This window comes from Lampetra planeri, chromosome 17, assembly GCF_965212315.1.
Source record: "Lampetra planeri chromosome 17, kcLamPlan1.2.h2, whole genome shotgun sequence".
NCBI classification, from domain to species: Eukaryota; Metazoa; Chordata; class Hyperoartia; order Petromyzontiformes; family Petromyzontidae; genus Lampetra; species Lampetra planeri.
In genome coordinates, this window is record NC_136123.1 from 9,028,200 (window position 1) to 9,049,262 (window position 21,063).

The window sequence follows — 21,063 nt, forward strand, 5'->3', positions numbered from 1 at the left end:
CCTTTATAAACAGTTGCATTTAGATGCTTAACCCCCCTTTTCTCTCCTCCTGATGACAACCGCTTGTGTTGCGATCGAAACGTCGTGAGTTTTTGGTTTTTATTTTTTCATTTTCTATCTATGTGACTTTACCGAATGAACCAAATAATATGAATTCCTGCAGTCACGAAAGCTTTTAGTCAAAATCCTTCATAATGGCACAATCCACCTTCGACCCTGCCCACACGCGCCAAACTCATCGCCCTTATCTACTCCGTGTTGGTCGCTCTTAAAACATTCCCGAAAACTGCCACTAAAAAGGGGCCCTCTTGATCTGCAGGTAAAACAACCCCCTGTGTTGTCACCGCCAGCTCCACGTACCACGTGTCCCTTGCCGTGGGGGGTCGCGAGGAGGGCGCGCGTGGGAGGGGGGAGGGGCAGCAACCACGTGACTCTTGTTTACCTCGAGGCTCGCGCATGCGCAACGTGGGCGTTCAGCGACAAGTCCACACGGCGACGTCGCCTGACAACGCGGTGACGTCACGCGAGCAGCGTGGCGACGCGCGTCGCGTTTCGACCAATAGAAAAGCGCGCTCGGCAGCCCTTTAAACGGTGTTTCCGGGTGACGTCATGACGTAGGACCCGGCTGTGCGCGCTGACGTCACCGCCGCCGGACTCGCTGTGTTGTGTGGAGAGAAAACGACTGATTTCCCCCCCCCCTTCGCCAGACAGTGTTTTTCTCGCCGCAAACTCAAGCAAAGCGAACATGTCGTACGCCTACCTCTTCAAGTACATCATCATCGGCGACACGGGTGAGGCGAGGCTCGCGAGCCTCGGAGACGGAGGCGAGACGCGCGCGCTGACGTGGAACGCGAGTGTTTTTTTTGTCGGTTTGAGGCCTAGGCGAATGACGCCGAGGTCCTCGCTGCCCCCGACTCTTGCCTGGATCTCCCAGCCTGGGTTGGTGCAGGGTACCCCGCGGTGATGGAGGGTGGGTAGGGGGGTGGTGTGTCGGCAGGTCGAGGGGCCCGATCGGTGTCAGTCGTCGGTTGATGTTAATTGAACTGTTTTGGGTTGTCTCGAAGTTCCGTCACTCTTAATTGAGCTCGCCTGTCTTCAGAGCTAAGATGGCAATTCCACATTCGCTTGACAGGAGCGAGACTTCCCATAGAGTGCCGGGCCTGGCAGTTTTAAGTCTCGACGCGGGCAGTTTAAAGGTTTATGTTCATACCGACACTGGTATTGCCTTATTGTATGTATGTGAGATACGTACCGACTGTTTGACTCTTGAATGATACAATGGCCTTAACTGCACGGTTAGTAGGAGAGGTATTGTGGAGCTTTAGTGGCGTAGCTGACACAACAACCACTCCCGTACGTCTTTGAGCTTTTCTGCAATTCCATTCTTGCACGTGGCAATATTCAGAAGCTCAATGCCAATGTCGAAGTCTGCTAGCCACGAGAAAGCTTCAGGAGGGGGGGGGGGGGTTCGCTTCCGTCTTGTTATTCCTCTGTTGAAATATTGCAGGCGACATTGATTTGTCGTGTTGGGCCATAATTTGAGTTGCATGGCCACAGTTTGACTGTCTTGTCTTTTTACGTTTCAATTTATGAAGGAGATGTGCGCATCGGCCTGGTGATGTTCTGACGCAGTTGATGATTGTCAACAGTGAAGCGTTGAAGTCCACATCCATCGCCATCATTCCGTAGTGTGTGCCGTAAAGAATATCTTAAATACTTGCGCCGCTGCACGAACGTGTCATTTACGCCACTTTACCAGAAGTAAATTTTGGAATTGACATACGTGTTTGAGAGAGCCAAAAGAACGCATTACGTTATTTGAACATTCACATGCCACAGGCGAGTACCGTCATTGCGGTTAACACTGCAGAAAATGTCTCGTCTTGGATTCGGAACTTTTTAAACTGATTTTAACGCCTTGCCCTTCTGTTGATGTGGCATTGAGATCGCGAGTTATCTGCTCTCTTCTTCGCCACCTATAAACCATACGACGTGGATTGTTTCGTCTTCTATTTTCTGAGATGACCTGCCACTACTAACCATCCTTATCACCTTTTTATACGTTTACTAAACCTTTCTCTAAACAACTAGCTATGTTAAACCTTGCTTGTTGCCATCTACCAAAGTATTGTAATTTGATATCTGCAGTGTATGTATTACTCTGTGCATGACTAAACTTGTTTTCATTTTTCATGACTAAAGAATCTAGATATGACTTTACAGACATTTGAAAAATATCTTGAAGTGTGTGTTCATGATAACATAAACATTTTTATGTATTTATTTCATAACATAATTAAGTATTTGGGTTAGGTCGTGGGTTTTTTACATGACCTATCCCCAAAACCCAATTATGAATCACAATATTCGTCGTGAAAGCCAACATAGATACTAAACGATTTAGGTATGTTTACATTTAATCTGATAAGATGTTGTGAGGGTTGCTTCTAAGAGCCACTAAAGCAACTATCAGGTCCACCAACGTAACTTTAAATAGCCCGTGTGCAAGGAACATCTGTAAACAACACTTGGACATTGATGGAATAGGCAAATTTGTACGCAGTGACCTCGGCGTGTGACAAATACTGTACGTATAATTTCGCTTTGTAAATCCTACACAGTGTATATTTACCAGAGGTGTGGACTCGAGTCATGTGACTTGGACTCGAGTCAGACTCGAGTCATGAATTTGATGACTTGCGACTCGACTTGGACTTGCATAACAATGACTTTGTCCCACCTATGAGATGTGGACTCGAGTCATGTGACTTGGACTCGAGTCAGACTCGAGTCATGAATTTGATGACTTGCGACTCGACTTGGACTTGCATAACAATGACTTTGTCCCACCTCTGATATTTACTATAGTAAACTAAACAAGCCTGTGAATCCTTGTCAATATACAATTTATGTGTGGAGTATCAGTTATGTTGCATGATCTGTGCTGCTTTTGTGACTTCTGTAATTTGACTGTCATAGTGTGTGTTTGTAACCGGGATTTATTTTCAACTGCTCGATTTTCTTTTCATTTCAGGCGTGGGAAAGTCGTGTCTCTTGCTGCAGTTTACAGACAAGCGGTTCCAGCCCGTCCATGATCTGACAATCGGTTAGTCGTCGCTTTATATGTGTTGTTTATTACTGAGTAATGTAATTGTATTGGGTGTATGATAATGCAGACAGAACATGGTTTGTGTGGATGAGATTGCTGGATATCAGTGCGATCATTTTTAGTACATTACAATAAATCCCACTAAAACATGCATTTGTTTTGCTGATCTACATCAGCAATGGTTATTAGAATTGTATTAAGTATGCCTCCCCTAGGTCATCTTCATCTAAGATGAGTGCCAGGAACAGTTTTTCTTACAATGACAACGACATAGATTTGGACAGCAATATCAGTGGACTAACAATGGGATGTGTGTGGATATAGTCTAGCTTTAAAATACATTTTTTGTTTCATCAAGCAAAATCAACTCCTCGTCTTGTTGCTCAGGCGTGGAGTTTGGCGCACGAATGATCACCATTGACGGGAAGCAGGTGAAGCTCCAGATCTGGGACACGGTGCGTGACACTTTGTTTATCTCCTGTCCGCTACTGCCTTCACTGCACTTTAATTATGTTGGTTAAGTCGGTTGTTACACAGTTGAGCAGCTGTTGTCGAGGGAAATTGGATACAAGGTTTTTAATTGTCAAGCAATTGTCTTTACGTGCAGGCCGGACAAGAGTCGTTCAGATCCATCACAAGGTCTTACTACAGAGGTGCAGCGGGTGCCCTGCTGGTTTATGACATCACAAGGTACATGAGGGAAAAAATATATTTTGATGAAATGGTATCTCCTCAAGTCTTCTTGGAAGTAAACGAATTCCCTATTCATGATGCGTAAACTAAAAATAGTCTGGTGGAATGGCAATAATGGAATAATTTGTTTTGAGTACAACGAGAACTTGATGTCATGGATTATGTTTATAAGTGAATACATAGCCCAACACGTTCATGTTTTATGCAGCAAATTCATTTTTTAATACCACTACTGATAACGCACCTGGGAGAGAAGCTATAAATTGCACCGCTTTACAAATAAAAATAAATTTGAGAGATGTAAGATTACATTATTTCTCTTAAATCACATTTACGACCTTGCATAAAACCAAGCATACTGAGAGTTCCAATCACAAATAAAACCACGCATGTCACTGAAAATCCAAAGGCTGTAAGTTTTTATTCTCAACTTGTGTGATATATTACAAAGTACTTGTAGGCCGTATTAGATTTATCAAACAATGATTTATAGGCAGTGGCAGGCATGCAATAGTGGCAGTACTCTCGAGTGGTGTTAAATATATCCACAGTATTCATCAGGACATGTAATCCTTGGTTGTTGGGCTCTAAAATGTAAAGGTTTTTTTTTTTAAGTTGTCACATTTTAACTTTTTTTTGTAGATGTGTTTAATTAACTTCAAAAATAGTTTTTTTTCCATTGCATAATGAAGCATAAATGAAATATGATCAGTTACTGCCATTATACGTGAAAGTTATTGCTGGTATTGAAGTAGTATTGCCACGTTTTTACAAAATAGCTGAATCTGAAAAAAACTTCAGGGAAACTGATTTTTCAGCAGTTCTTTGGGGAGTGGCCGCATTTCAGGTGCGGCCACATGTGTGACTCCGGGGCTTTGTGAAGTCCTTTCTTAGGCTAACGTAACAATTTTAACTGCAGCAGCATTAGCTATATGGAGCAGCTCATCTTTCGTTTTGCATGTCTCAGCATGACAATATTACTGGGATTGTACACATGCTTACCTTAAAGGAGACACAACCCATAAAACAAATAGTTAGACGTTACCCAATTCCAGTTTTAAACTTTGTTCATGAGAAGAAATCATTATATAAATGATAGAAAGGCAGAGTTATTGTCAGAAAAATAGGTGATATCACTGTAGGGACGATTTAAAGTTGGCATGTAACCATTTATCCTCAACCCCTGCAGCAGAAGTTGAATTTTGTGATTCTGGGTCATAATATAATGCAAGCATCATTCAGTTCTTCTTAACATTTTGTTTGTATTGGTCTTTACACTCAAGAATATTTCATTATTGTCATAGGCATGCATGGCTATTAAAAAGTACTTGAGTGAAGCTACAGTTACGTCACTACTGGTAATGAAACTTGTAAACTGTTGTCAGATAGTCCAGAAAACACAGCCCAAACAACACAAGATAAGGGCAGTGTTTTGGTTACATCATGAAGTACTGTCTAGCTTGGGGTTTGTATTTAAGCTTATGTGATCTGCTTATACCAAATTTAAGACATTACATCTTTAGATAAGTCTCAGAATTTCTCGGTAAGGTGCCAAGAATACAGTACTGGAGAGAATGGGCATTCATCTATGAGTTTTGAATACCTGGAATAACCTGTCAATCATACAATTAACCTCAGTTATTTCTAAAACAGGCTTTTCTGGTAATTTTGAGTCTTTGCTAAGGCAACTTGATATTTTATCAATATTTCAGCTGTTAATATTTTTAAATATATAGATTTTAAACTATATTTATCGTTTGGTTTTGTATTTATTGTTTTTTGTCATGTTTGTAAGCCAGGTTGATAAAAAAAAGACTTGGACTCAATGGGTTCTTACGTAGTTGATCAATAAATGTAACGATGATGAAGTTGTTAAGCTATTTCGACCATATCACTCGTGCCCGCAGCCTATGAATACCACTGTGATAATCACTATTTTTTTGAGTTATTATGAATTATTATATGAAGTTGTCCATAATGTTCAATTATTGAGGATCAAATTTTAAGTTCTTTATTTACCCATCTAACACCCCTTGAGTTTAACATGTCTTGTTTGCAAAGGGATATTTGATTGAACAACAGTAATGTATGCATTTATTTCAGCTATTGATAATTTACAAATTTGGTATATCGACTGACAATCCACAATGTTCTTTTTTTGTGAGTGATGTCATTTGGTATTTAATACCCACTTTATAGCTGATGGCATTGATGGTCAGTTCCCAGTAGGAATCATTGGGCAGCTGTGGGAGTTAAACTGTTGACGGAGTGTATTGGCTCATGAGTAGATACACTGATTAATTACCAGACCATTTTAGTGACTAAAATGTTTCCATCCACCTGTACACACTGAGCAGTTTCCCTGCCACCTTTTCTCATTAAGTCAAACACTGCTTTGCCCTTGTTATGTGAAACTACAACCATGAATAATTTTTTTTTAAATAGGAGTACATCTCAACATTTAACAATAAAATAATCTTTAAGTTCATCAACCAATAGCCCTTTTGGAGCATTATTATTCAGCAACAGTGTTTGCTTTAATCAGGAAATCCGTGGACCAATTCAGAATGACCAGTGCAATTTAGGTGGATTTGTCAATAAGATAGAACCAAATCTGTCATAACTACCTTCTAAAATGTCCATATCATATGCAAAGTTTTTTGTAGTTCTGTGAAAACTAAGCTACAGTATATGAAAAAATCTTCCAATCACTAAAAGGAGCAATCAAATATACATTGCCAATAGATTGCACTATTGGCCACCATTTTCAATTTAGTGCACGAGCGTTAATGCAGGTGTTGGAAAAGTAAATTGTTCTTTATGTAACCATATTTGAGACTTGTTACCTATCTGTTCCATAAGTGACTTAAAGACCATAATCGATTTAATTGCAGTGGTATTTCATTGCATTGGAAATTTGTTCCCATGACTGGCACACAATGGGTTGCTCTTGTTCATTACATCACAGGATATAAAATATTTTCTAGAGCACGGCATCACACTCTTTGAAAAGACCAAAGCTATAGGGCAACAGCAAGACTTGAACAGGCAGTGCAGTGAAAATTGTCTCGGTGGCAATCGTGCACGCCGATTAACAACCCAGCCTCCTGTGATCCATGATGGAACCAGCATACATGCTATGCTCTGCTTTTTGAACGACCAACAGGAGAGACACTTTCAACCACTTGACCACCTGGCTTGAAGACGCTCGCCAGCACTCTAACTCCAACATGGTCATCATGCTCATCGGAAACAAGAGGTGAGCTTTACTCCCAAGTTAACGGTAAAGATTTCTTTGCCCCCCTCCCTTCCCCATTAATCTGCTGCTCCTGATCGTTGCCCTTGATTGTGGTAGGTCAGTGAGCCCAAGTGCCTCGAGGCACTACCCCCCCCCCCACATTTGAGGGTGTATTCGGGGTTAGTCACACGTTCGTGATTTGTATCTCCCTCTGTGATGTTTGTGTTCTGGGTTCTTGGAGATTTAAAAATAAAACGGTGTAGATTTCGCGCACTTTGCTTTGTTGCATTTTTTTCTAACTTCTGCAACATCCCATGCTAAACAAAGCAACGTTGTTGTTCCTGTTTTGTAACAAAGTTGCATGTTACTGAGCCATCGCAGTCAATTGTGGCAGATATATTTCATGATTAATACAACAGAGGCCAAGCCCTCTGGCTCCCACCCTCTCATATCTGGGCAGCCTAAACTAGAAACTCCATTTGGGAATCTAGGCAAGGAAGAGCTCCTTCACGCCCCATGGAAAAATAAGGCATTTAACAGTAATGAGATAAAAATGACCAAATATTTCGATTAAGGAGGGTGTGTTATTCACCTTCACGAAGATGTCCAGTTTTGTAAAATGTTTACACAGTCAAAAACATTGAAACATCCATATTTGTCGATGGTTAAAATTTGGATCATGTTGACATAACAACCTCTTGGTCCTGTCCAATTGGAGCACTTCAAGTGTATTGAGAATGCATTTCAAAAAGGGCTTGAACCAAATTATGCAATGCATAAGCACACGCAGCTCACTTTCCCCCATAAAGCAGCTCATGTTTTAACAAAGCAACACGGACAACATTGCTTTAACATTGCATCGTTCAACTTGAGTTTAAGCCGCGAAGACTTCTACCAAATATGCACTGTTATATGGTGAGCATGCACTTAGTAACTGCCGAGTTGCTGCCGACTCCTCAGCGCTCTTGAGCCGCATGTATTTACAACAATAATGATAACGGTAAAAGGTATTTCCATTGCATACCCGCACAATGCCTTAGGTTTGGAGCCTCAAAGTGTTAACGCAACTGCAAGTGAGCCCTCCACATAGTGATTGTCTCTTGGCAAAATCTCATTGGGGTAAACCAGTAAATATTCGACATTTTTGCAAGGCTAATGCATTCTGCTATATTTGTCTTGTGTGTAAGCAGGCTCATTGTTTTGTTCAGTGCATATGTTAGAAATAAAGCACTATGTATCATTGAATACCATTGAATACAGGGCTCCATGTGGAATGTCCTCGATAATAAAATCCATTAAGCTGCAGATGACAAGTACAATACGGAGCAATATGCATTATTGAACACCTTTGTCTTGGGTGCCTTCCACCTAGGAAGTGCAGACCTGATGTTTACAAGGGTGCTCCATTTGGAGGTCACAATTGAATGCACAGTATCTGGATGAGCTATAGGCAGACAACAGTGGATCATAATAATAATAACATTGCTTATTTTTATACAGCGCCGTTATTGGAAATTGCACCTCACAATCACTAAAGAACCACAGACAAACGGGAAAGTAGCCAAGGGGTGAGCCGGGACCACCAATTACCCAAGCTCTTGGATCCTATATTATATATTTCTTTTTTCAGGCAATTAGTGTTTATATATGTGGGAAGAAACCGGAGCACCCGGAGAAAACCCACGCGTGCAAGGGGTTGACACCTTGTTCTATACAGAAGGGACAGATGATATTAGTCCGCACTATGCTGAACTGCGTTCTCCCGGCAAGCAACGGTGTGGAACCTTGACGCCCATGGGAAGGGAGTTTTTAGCATCATTTGTGTCATCCACCAACCCTCTCCTGCACAGGGCTATATTACAGGTTTGTGCTGCCGACGCCCATCCAATATGACGTTTTCTCTGATGCATAAAAGCATAATATCACATCTGTGCATTGATACTTTAAATATCTCCTAACCTACAGTCTTTGAGCTGCAGAGCAGTTTATTGTGATGTAGTGCATGACTACGTTTATGAAGTCATGCTTCCTGGGTGGATTTGACACTATTGTGCTTGTGTTCTAGCGTTGAACCAACACCACTGAAGTCTTGGATTCAAAGCTTTAGCACCCATTTAAGTGTAGGGTTCAGTGAGTGTAAGATATTAGATGAGCATAACCCACCATAAATAAAGTTGGGTATTTCATATATTGTATGGCCAGCTCAAAGGACTTTTTGGCAGATAGGATGTGAGAAAACGCTGATCTGCTGAGCTGAAAATTTAGAAAAGTCTTAATTTTTGGGGATATAATTGCTTGATTTATTGAGCAGAAGCCCCTTAAATAATTTTGCATTGCTTTATGAGATATATAACTATGCTATTTGTAGGGTGTTCCAAATGAATTTCATCTTAACTTTGTGCAGATGAAATCTTCACTTTGTGGAGATGAAATTAACGTCATTGGGTATGTAGTTGTTTAGATGTGCACAAACAAAAGCCAATGCATTGGTTGATTCCATTTTTGCAAATTAGATGCTGTAACGATATTATTTTGACTGTCACTGAGAACATCGTGTCAATTTTAACGAGAACAAGCGAATGTCTTTCAGCCTTGCCCCAGTCAGCAAGCTATTACGTGCCTTGTCATGGGCAATTGGATCACGGCCCTTTCTAAAGCCAAGGGGCAGCCTCTTAAACAATGTGTCCTGCAGTTCATAGACACTGCCTTCTAAACCTAGATTTTAAAGGAAGCATGTAGATCGCTGTTTCTTATCTGGCGTGAATGCCTTAATCTCTCTTGGAACTCTGGTTCTAAAAGGTTTGTGTGTCTAACATTATCTTGTTGGATTTTGTGAAACTTAAAAGTGTATTGAACACCAGACTTTTCCAGTGATATATGAGTTTTACAACTTGCAATGTATTCTGTATCGTGAGTTATGTAGATGTGCTTTAATAGGGTTAACTAATAATTGATTGATCTTAAAATTCGAAGATTAAAGATGGTTTTCACCTTTACAGATTTGGTTTTTAAACCCTTTTGTAACAACATTTCCATTTTGACTTGGTTATACCACCTTATCATTAATATTATTAAACATGAAACAATGAGTGTCCGGAAAATAATGTGAATGTGTTAAAGTGTATGCACGGTAATGATGACACTTCTGTACGTTTTAAGTGGTCACATTATTGGGATGCATGCTAAGTCATTTAATACTTTAAAGGATTTCCATTTAATCATAAACCCTGTCATTAAAATTTTATGTAAAATTAATCTTGTATAAAGACTCTGAAATCCAGCAGTATAGTATATATATTTTTTTATATCACACCATAGTTTAGGGCTTGTTATATACATTTTTGTGACCAAATAAATATTTTCAGAGTTATTTTAATCAACTCCAGTTGAGCATGCTCCTCCTAAACTCTGACATGATGCTTGACTCGTGTGTGTGAAGGCCTATCGTTGTTATCGATATCGAACTCTTGTTCTCTTCCCAACTCTGCATTACCTGATACCTCCATCTGCACATTACCTTCCACATTCACTTTTTCTCCTTCCCCAGCTGCTGCTGAGACTCCTCATCCATGCCTTCATCACATCCGAACTCCGCTACAGCTACTCTCTCCTCTATGGCCTCCTCAAATTTGATGTCACCACTTTCTCAGCCATGCTAGTTCCCAGCCCAAGTGTCTAACCATTTTCAAGATCACGGTTACTGTCTTAGACATCATGTATGGACAAGGCCCTGCTAATCTCTCATCATTCATCTCACTCTCTTCTCATCCACGCACTCTCCCCTCGAGCAATCAAGACTTTGTGCCAAAGTCCCCAGTCACTGATTGGGAGAGTGATCGTTCTCTTCTAGTCTGGAACTCCCTTTCCCCGGTCATAATGCTATCAAATCTTTGTCCCTAATGAAGACCTGCCTCACGCCCTTTGTTCCCTCTGCCTGTGACTGACTGCCTTTTTCTCTCTACGAAATTAATACTCACACAATTTCTTGCCACCTTCATGAGATGCGGTTGCGTGTAGATGCCATATGAGTACAAATGTCATTGTGTTATACTTCTAAAATTAATACTGAAATACCTTTCAAGCATTAAAGATCACGCTGTCATATCTGTCTCGCTGAACAAGCAAATTGACCTCGCACGTCTCAAAAAAAAAATGTAAAGAGTTTGTCTCTTTTGTGTGTCAACCTGGCCTGCAAAGCAGCTGTGTGATCCTAATTCACTGTGTAATCTTCCTTGCTATAGTGACCTGGAGTCGAGACGAGAGGTCAAGCGGGAAGAGGGGGAGGCTTTTGCGCGAGAGCATGGCTTGGTGTTCATGGAAACCTCGGCCAAAACCGCTTCCAATGTGGAGGAGGTACCAACTCCATGCCATCCATTGAGAATCACCGCACGGCATTACAAAACTAGAATATTCCCATGCAAGCACATATTCACTCTTTCCTTTAGCCTAATAACTCGGAGTTGAATTATACAGTTTATTACTGAACATTTGATTCTTGAGCTCAACATACATTCATCAAATCGTGTGAGCAAGAGTCGATGTTTGTCGATTCATATATATATGTTGTATATAATGGGTTCCTGTCACCCCTGTGTCCACTAGAGGCATTACCATTCAGAGTACAATTGAAAAATAATACTTTAATTGAAATATGACCCTGAATCGCCATAATTCTTCAAATCACCGAGGGTAAGGGATGAATCGTTTTGCCAATTATATATTATACCCTTTCTTCATGAAAACTTTCCGAGTCTCAAGACTACTCCAGGAGAGTCCTACTTTGCATGTTTGGCTAATTCGTTATTTAGTTCTGAGTGTGGGAGCAAATTGGAGTGTCTGGAGAGAACCCATTAAAACGATCAGAATTCAGCGAATTTGGACCTTGACGGCTGAACACAATGGCCTACTCTCGTAAATGATGCCAGGGGGATCTTTAACATCCGCTATGAAGCAGACGACGCATTTCATCGTGGCTGTTCTCGTCCATGTATTTTAATAGATGAATTTATGGAGGATCACGGGGTTAAATGATTCAGACCATAACTTTATGGAACAGTTTGGTTTAATAATAGCGAGACTGATTTTGTTCCAGTTTTCCGGTTACATTGTCTACACAATTCTCACATTTTGAAAATGATGAAAGGTGGTCTCACAGTGTATTTTTCTTATATTTGCAATGTACAGGCATTCATCAACACAGCAAAGGAAATCTACGAGAAAATTCAGGAAGGCGTGTTTGATATTAACAATGAGGTAAGCAGAAATTGCAGTAATGGGTAAAAGCCATGGTATCGGTCTGCTTGTCATGCCTCTTTTCTTCATGGCTTTTGTCTCTTCCTCACAGTGGCTTTTGGCTAACCATCGAACAAAGATGGTCACTGCATCGCGCGCTTTGAGATGGGTTTCTGCGGCAGCCTGGAACGTTCTTTCTTCCGATATTATGACTCTACTAGACTTATGTACTTTAAAATACTAGATTGAAAACTCCCGCACCTACAATTAGCACGGTTGGCTATATACGGTGTGAAAGAAGTTCAACATACGTACATACATACGTATAAACTTCACACTAATCAGAGTCGTGCTGTTTAGTCACCTCCATGGGATCTGGCTAGAACCAGTATTTCACACGCCATTTCCAAACTTGGATTGTGGGTGTGGTACTTTTCATTTTTAAACTGTAATTTGGCTTTCAGCCTGGTAATTTTAATTTTAGATAGAGATGGAGCTGAAGTACCTCTTCATGTTTTACATTGTATCCTTATTCTGTTGTACCTTGCTCATAAAATTATATAAACTGCATGTATGTTACCTGCACTCACATTTACAGCAAGTGTACTATAGGTTACTTTACATTGGTTGTTAGAATGATGATGTCATTGCCAATTCTGAGATGGTCTATATATTATTTTAATAGATTTAATTCTCCAATACAGGTTTCAGAACAAAGCCTTCTAATATAGATGTGCGTAACCTCTAATATAAATTGGATTGGTGTAACTGTTTAAGTTGATAGATATGTTTAACTCGCCTTTTGCCCATCCAAGGACGGGTGTATTGCAGTAAATCTGAAACTTGCAAGCGAAAAGCAGACCACGATGTGATATATTCATTGGCTATAATCCTTTGTTCATCATGGCGTAATTTTAACGTTGATGTCTCAATAGCGTTACGGAGATCGCGTGACGTGAGGGTTCTGCCTTTGTAGTGAGGGTTGTAAGTTGACGCTGAGGGGGGGGGAGGAGGCCCCTCGGCCCCCCCCCATGTGGAGTGACGTCACCCGCTAATTATTATGAATCGGGGGGGGGGTGTCCTATTGGAGGACGTCACCTGTTTATGATTATTAATGAGGGGGGCTGTTCGATGTGGAGTGACGTCACCTGCTCATGATCATTAATGAGGGAGGGGGAGTACTCCATATAGTGACGTCACCTGATCATGAATATTAATGAGGGGTGGGGTGTCCAATTTGAGGATGTCACCTGCTCATGAATATATATGAGGGGGCTGGTCGATGTGGAGTGACGTCACGAGCATTAAGGTCATTCCTGGGTGATTATAGTAGGTATACATTTTTTATCCCTTCTCATAGTATACAAATACTATTCTTTGATCTTTTATAGAAGCTGATTGATAGTGAAATGAGACTCAAGATAAAATAAGGAAAATAAAAATCGTCTAACAAATGTTCTCAACTGTTGGAGATATGTAGGAAGAACACATTGGGAAAACACATCCGATCTGAGTGGCTCTTGATTGCTGTTGGTGTGTGTGGGAGAATTAGGTGACCTTGAGTGACTAATGATGGATAACAAAATTAAGGGAGTTATTGAACAAGATAATAGCAATTAAATAGGTGGGCATAAGCAGTTGGAGTGCTTTGTGAGGAACATACAAGTATTTCTAAAGAGGATTGTTATTAAATCGTGTATATTTGGTTCTGTAACATGGATCACAATGAGCATTACCGCAGAAAGTGGCAGATGAGCTGAAATGTGTGTAAAGGTGCATGGGGAGGTGTTTAATTTGAATTAAACTTAGACAAGAAGAGGAACAGACATTTTTTTTTTTGCAACAGCCCTTTTTCTTGTTCAGCAATTCTACTGCTGTATTTTTCTACCTGATGACGATTGCTTGTGTTGCAATCGAAACATCGTGATTTATTATTAATTTTTCTCCCTACGTGACTTTACCGAAAGAACCAAAGAGTATGGATTCCTGCAGTCACGAAAACTTCAAATCAAGATAGGATCAGCTGTTCGTAGAAGCAAGTGGGCTTGAGCTGAACGCATCTCTAGAAGCAATGATTGCAAATGGTCGAGGCTCATGATTGAGTAGCATACAAAGGAGGGATATTTAGATCCCCTCCAAGGATGGAGTGATAAATTCATCGCGTGTGCAGGAGCTAGATGGATTCTTACATCACAAGACTGTAATAGATGGTAACGGTTGGGGGGAGACATTCATCTGGCAGTGGATAGAGCATGGCCGATAATGGTAGTGAACCTTAGTCAGGATGCAATGTATTGAGGCCACATTATATTCATTTGCATACCATTGCTTAAATGAGTGTAATCTAAAAGGAAGTTACAGATAGGTAATGGCACATCTGTTTGGAATAAGCTACGCTGTTAACCTTTATGGAGCCTTAGGGATGTAAATCTAATTATACATACGTAGTTTAATTGCAATAGTATATCAATATACATACGTTAACAACACCACAGAACTTTGTGGACGAGACCGAAATAATCCAGCCTTTGTGGATGCAAATTGGCAGACTGCACCAATGTGCAGAGGAGACGCAAATATAATGGATGCTTTCTCCCAATCTAACTTGTCAACTTCCTTCATCTCTTCTAAAGCACCCCGCAAATACCGTCTGCTTTTGAGGGTGTCTACTTGTGCACTTACCTACTGCTGCTTGCTTTCTATCTGGTAGACAGATTTTACCAGCTGGTTTGTCCCATGCCATAATGGCATGATGCACCAAAAAAGTACTGCTAATTTATTGTCTCATGAACTGGGGGGGGGAGGGTGGGGTTGTTGAGGCTACAGTTTGACCACAAGCACAACCTTCGAGATGTAGCAATTTACAGTTTGGCTCTGAGTGTCCACTGGTCTTTATTGTCATTGGTGACCTTGAGTGGCTAATGAAATGGAGAAAAAAAAACATCAGTTGATGGGAGGGTAGTGTGCTCATGTCTGGATTGGTTTAAAATGCCAGCAGTCTCTTAGTGTGTGGAATTTTCATAATTGCCACCATTGCAATTGCAGCTGTATGCAAATTTGCTTGGCAGTGCACAGCTATCACAGCCAAGTTATCATGATGCAGAGTTCTACATGTCCTCACACTCCTGTACATACAGAATATTTATTTAGACAGAATCAAAATCTTTATTTAGACTGGAGCAATCCAATGAGTTATAAAGCTCTTCTTCACACATGCCCAGTAGTTTTCACAGATGATTCCAATGACCCTGGTGTGTTTTCTTAGCTTCGGCACATTAGCGCATGAATGTCAGCATCTGAATGTGGCATGGGTTACCTCTGGATTGGCTCGGCCGAACGAAAGTAAATAATTGCTGCAGTGCATCAGTGTCAATTCTGCAGAGACAATGGCATTCCAACATGTTGTTTGGTTCACTGTACAGCACCTTGCATACAATAACATTACTGCTCTTGGCAATTATGCCAGGTTCATTGAGGTCATTACCTTTATGCCTGTGTCCATACATACACAAATTTAGATATGAAGGGTACGCAAATGCACCCTTTTTTCTACTCTTTGCATTAAATAATTGAACGTTTTATATTATTGGTTATGCTTGCTTTACAATTATCACAATCCATCACTTAACCACTTAACCTTGGGGGTTATGGGAGTTCCATTGGTGCTTTGGCAATGAACTCGGTCCACCTCTTGCAGTCTTTTGCAAACGGCACAACGTCTGCTGCTAATCTCCCTGACAAAACACTGTTTGTCATCCAGCTGATCCTTGGCTGACCTCTCTTCCTCATCCCTTCTACTGAACTCTCCAGGATGGTGCTGGAAAGTCCCTCTGCGGCTTCATCTTTGTTCTTGTCCGACGTGGTTTGCCCCTACTCCTATCTTTTCAATGAAGACGATTAAACTGGTTTAGTATCTGCTACTAAAAAAGTGTATGCTTATTCATGTGCTCTACATATAAGAAAGCACCTACATAGGCTGTTATTTGTGGGTGGAAACCTACTGTAGGGAAATCGATAACGACCATGGGGCAGCACCGATGACATGATTGTGTTAATACCTCAAGCTGCTGCAAAGCTTAGTGCATGTAGAGATGGTGCCACGTTATCCTATTTTGATGGTGTTACAATTCATGAATTTGTCGGTGTGTGTGGTTCTGCAGGCAAATGGGATCAAGATTGGACCACAGCACGCCGCCTCCAGCCCAGGCATGGCCAGCAGCCAGAACAGACAGCAGCAAGACGGCGGCTGCTGCTAAACTGACGGAGCGAGTGCTCGGGCAAAAGGGTCAGAGGGGGGTGGGGTGGGAGACACGGGGATGGGGGAGTGGTGGTTGGGTTTGGGAAGGAGGCAGGGCCTGAATGAGAGTGCTTATTGGCTGATGGAAGGGACACGTTTATTCGCAAGCTGCACACTGTTTTCCTGCAGTTTGGCCTAAAAGGATGCTTTAAAAGACACGGCCACCGGTATTATTTGAATGCGTGCACATTACGGCCATGCATCGTTTTGTGCAAAGGGCATGCTGTCGGGTCCCGTAGGTTGGCACGTAAGGATTTTAGAGAAAATGTTTGCTCAAAGGTGTTAAAATTGAATTGACATTAAGGTAAGCCTTCACACCCAAACCCTTGGATATTTGGTGTTCCATTTTATTACGTATATTATATTTTTTAATTGGCAGAGTTTTATTTTCAGTAGGAGCAGTTAATTGCAGCTTTTGAATAAATGATCATACTCGTCCGACTTTGTCTTTATCGTCTGCACGTGTTTGCAAGTTACTGATTGTGAGTAAAGGAAGAGTTAGATTTGTTATATGTAAACATACTGTTCCAAACTTTGCAGCATTCTCCAATATTTCAATTCATGCACTGCTGACTTGACAGCTGGAATATCTTCCCATGCCTTTTTTGTTCCCCCCCTCACTTCAGACCATCTGAGCACATAAGCTACGTGATAAAAAAAGAGTGCTGTTTGAATGGTTAAGGTGTGTCTTGGTTATGTCTCCATGTCATTTTTATTCTTTCTGGTCTTCATTTATTTCTTTTACTCACACCTTTGTTGTGCCCTGTACAGTATTGTGTGTTGGTGTCCTTTGAGATGGCAGCTCTCACGTCCTTGTGTCTGAGTGTTCCATTGTTCAAACCTCGCCTTCAGGTCTGTGAAGTGTGGAGATTTCACAAATGCAACGTTAAAACCCGTTGGGATGCTCCGCAGCAGGGTGGAGAGCATACCTGAAACTTTTGCCTACATGCCCTGCTTTCAAAATACTGCTTTAACATAGCATTTCTGGATTTTTCAAATGTGTTTTTTTTATTAAAGTGAATATGCTTAGCATTTTTGTTCTAAGTATGGCATATGAGCTTTCTTCATACAGTGAATAGTCATGTTTTGAAAACGAAATGTTAAGCATCATTGCATTAACCTAATATAAGGCCTATTTCAACAGCATTTTTACTCAACATTCATATAGCAAATTAAGTGCAATGTTTGGATAGATTTTGAAAATACGTAATAACTGGAAACGTTTACCTTTAATGTGCTGTTTAAAAAAAGAAGTTTATTCCAGCCCATCATCATACAGTGCCATAGCTTTTGTCAAATGCAATGTGTAAAAAAAAGTTTACTCTAAAGCTGAAATGTTTTACAAATTCACCTGTAAAAGCGGTGTCAGTGAAATTATACTAGTTCATGGTGAGACTCGGTTATCAACTAATCTAATACATCTGTAATTCCATCAGAGTAAGGATGCAATTTTGAATGCATTTTTTTTGCAAACCAATTGGTGCCATCTGTATCCTTGACCCATTAATCAAATGCTTACTATAAACAAGTGCAGCACGTTTTTTGGAAGTTCTTTTTACAGTTTACCACTATCTTAATGCAGCCGCTTGATTGTTAGGCTCAGGCTTGGGGTGATCTGTACAGTAATTGCTGGACTGTACAACAAAATTATTCGGTATTGAAAAAATATATTTATACAACTTGAAATGTAATGTCACTTCATTTAAAACACATCAACAAATATTAGCAAATACACTATGTATCTCAACGATAAATTGGTATTTCAACAAGGAATAAACAACGTGGCTTTTTCTGTTCTTAATTTTCATTATCTGTTACCCTGTACGGTACCTTAGTTGAATTCCACGAATCACCACTGAATGCTCGGATGCCTAAAGTTGGTTTCTGGTAAGCAAATATCATTTAAAGTTTAATGGTTTAAATAATAGTTTTATGGAGTCATTTACTGTATTGTTGTTTGAGGCTGTGGAATTGTAGTTGCAATGAGAATTTCCTTTGGTGAAAACCCCAGGTCTGATTTAAATTGTAAACCCCCAATGCTGTCGTAAGGTTTACCGAAGCAATCTATAAGTGGTTGACAGGTATTATTTGCCGTAATAACTGTGTGATTTTTAAGGCAAGGCTGTGTATAGTTACGTAAACAGCTGCACCTAAAGCCACATGTATCAATGGTTGACCAAAGTACCCATGTCTACTGGCCTTAAGTGGTCCTTTTTGTGCTCCATATGCTGTTTTACTTTTAGGAATTGTCGCTGTTTATCTATTGCCTCAATTGCTGTTCTTTGAACGATCGCCTCTGCATTGTCTTGAAGACATCCATCACGTTTTTCTTGGCACATTTCTGAAAATGCAACAACCTTGTAATAATTTTGCACTCTGCAAAAATGTTACGAAACGTGAAATGAATTTGATGGAAATGTTCTTCGTCATAATAGCAGTCCTGTAAGGTGTATGTTTGCGAATTCCTCTTGCATTGTTTGAATTTAAAAGTTAATTAATATATAGTAGCTTTTTTAGGCTTGGTGTTAATATATTAGAGTTACAATTGGTAAAGTGTCACTGAGAAATTTCAAGTGCTAATGAAGGATGGCCTGAGAGGCATTTTTAAACATCATTTTAACAGTGAACTGTTCTGTATTATCTATATATGGAATCTCCTTTCAAGCCAGTTGCTATTAGTTTGTGCTTTCTGGGATTAAACCTTTACATGTTAGAATCCAATAACAAATCAATACTTGTGGAGTTAATTCTGGTAAACAACTTGAATTGTCTATGAAGATATGAGAACTTAAAAGAAAAAGCATTATCTTCATATCACTGTTTTAAAAGTACTGTATTGGTCCCTGTAATACATTTGATTCAGAATGTTAAATGATAAAACATATAGCACTGTGGTTCTTAAGCAAATTGTTCACTGTAGTGGAATTGTTTTTTTGGCCTCAGCTTTAGACTTTGTATCCCCGAGTGCAAGTTTATCTCAACATTTTAAAGTTACAACTGCCTAAGATTGGATGGTCATGCCCTTGGTGTTTGAGGTTGATGTATTTGTCCAGGTGCAATTAAATAGTCAAATTGATTTGTTTCATGTACTTTATACTTATTTCTAATCATGTTTTTGATACTTAGTATTTTGGTTTTCATGTTTTTTCCCCCCAGGTTTCACCTATGAAATCACTTAATCAAGATGACCTTGCACTGATATTGCTGAAGATCCTGAAGAAGAATGACACTGCAACACATCTTGAGTGTCCTTGCTTCCACATAATGTATAATTTAATCTGCCCTTTAAATAGTTATTGATTTTAGAAAACCACTTCCGGACATATGATTGCATTTGAAATATGATCGGTTAGAGTTTGTGGCTTTGCACGTGGTGTGGGTTGAGTGCATGCCTTGTGCATATAGCTAAATTAGTGCACTCAATACACACCAAGGTAAAACTCGTGGTGACTCCCATCGTTTACTGAATAGCAGACAAAGCCTACTCCCGTGAGTACTTTGAAATGTTAGCAGCAATGCAACATACCATCAGCATTATCATTGGAGCTTCCACAACAGTAGAGTAAATTCATGCATTGCTGACATGATGATTTCACCCATAGTTGGTGCAGTCGAATCTTAGTCTTAATGAGAACCTCGCTATATATTCACAGTGCAGTACATGGCACGTGCACCCAACATAAATTTAGTGCATTGCATTCACTGTTATAAATGGATAATCTGTGCAATCTGGCCCTGAAAACTAACAACTGATTTATGCACCAGTGTGTGGCCAGCAAAGATATAAGAAAGATTAACAACTTTCAAAGGGTAGAATCTCCATTTTGTAGCAAAAAAAAGCAATGGCTGATGGAAGACAACCACAATATATTATTACCGTACATGGTGCATCGGCCTTTTATGGGCATCTGTGCATCCACACAAAAAGACAGCAAGCACCGTGACGGCAATGATCGTCAATATTGACGGAAAAGAAAAACACCTCGGGCAGTATTTGAAGGTGGATCCAGATCAAAATGAAATCGTGCCACACCAGAGCATGTTGGGGTGTTTTGTAAAATATCACGAAAAAAAACATGCTCATGCCACTAAAGGAACATTCATACGTATTACCTGATATGACGTGGGTCAGAAACGTGCACTTTGACAAAGGAAATGAAACAAAACCTAAAAAGTGCACAAGCATGGAGAGACGTGCGTGCTTGGAATTATACATAACATGGGTCAAAACACACGTTCCTGGCATTTAACTTGGCCGCTAAAGGTCACTACATTCGTAATTATTGAACCATGACCCTTGATTGCAATTTGTGCACCCCTACAACCCTAGGCCGTAATTATAATATATATTGGGGGGACACATCCCAATATTCAAATATGCAAAAAATGTCGCCCCCCCCCCCCCAATATATTGTTATAAAATAGATTTCTGTTTATATGATTGTGGTTATGGTTGTACTTTATTAATCCCTAATCTCTGCCATTACATACAAT

The 21,063-nt window shown here is 40.2% G+C and overlaps 1 protein-coding gene across 1 annotated transcript; it reads left to right on the forward strand.

Annotated features, from left to right (window-relative positions):
• The first annotated feature begins 621 nt into the window (after positions 1-621).
• LOC144723342 (ras-related protein Rab-2A) lies at positions 622-17,007 on the forward strand. The gene is made up of 8 exons (XM_078602056.1): positions 622-791; positions 3,035-3,106; positions 3,497-3,564; positions 3,717-3,799; positions 6,969-7,061; positions 11,282-11,393; positions 12,225-12,293; positions 16,433-17,007. The coding sequence occupies exons 1-8, from the start codon at positions 746-748 to the stop codon at positions 16,526-16,528; spliced, it is 639 nt and encodes a 212-aa protein (XP_078458182.1). The 5' UTR covers positions 622-745; the 3' UTR covers positions 16,529-17,007.
• The last annotated feature ends 4,056 nt before the right edge of the window (positions 17,008-21,063 follow it).

Coding starts and splice junctions, on each gene's coding strand:
- LOC144723342 (XM_078602056.1), top strand. CDS start 746: ATGTCGTACGCCTACCTCTTCAAGTACATCATCATCGGCGACACGG. Junction 3,565..3,716: donor AGCTCCAGATCTGGGACACG/GTGCGTGACACT, acceptor CTTTACGTGCAG/GCCGGACAAGAGTCGTTCAG. Junction 11,394..12,224: donor CCGCTTCCAATGTGGAGGAG/GTACCAACTCCA, acceptor TGCAATGTACAG/GCATTCATCAACACAGCAAA.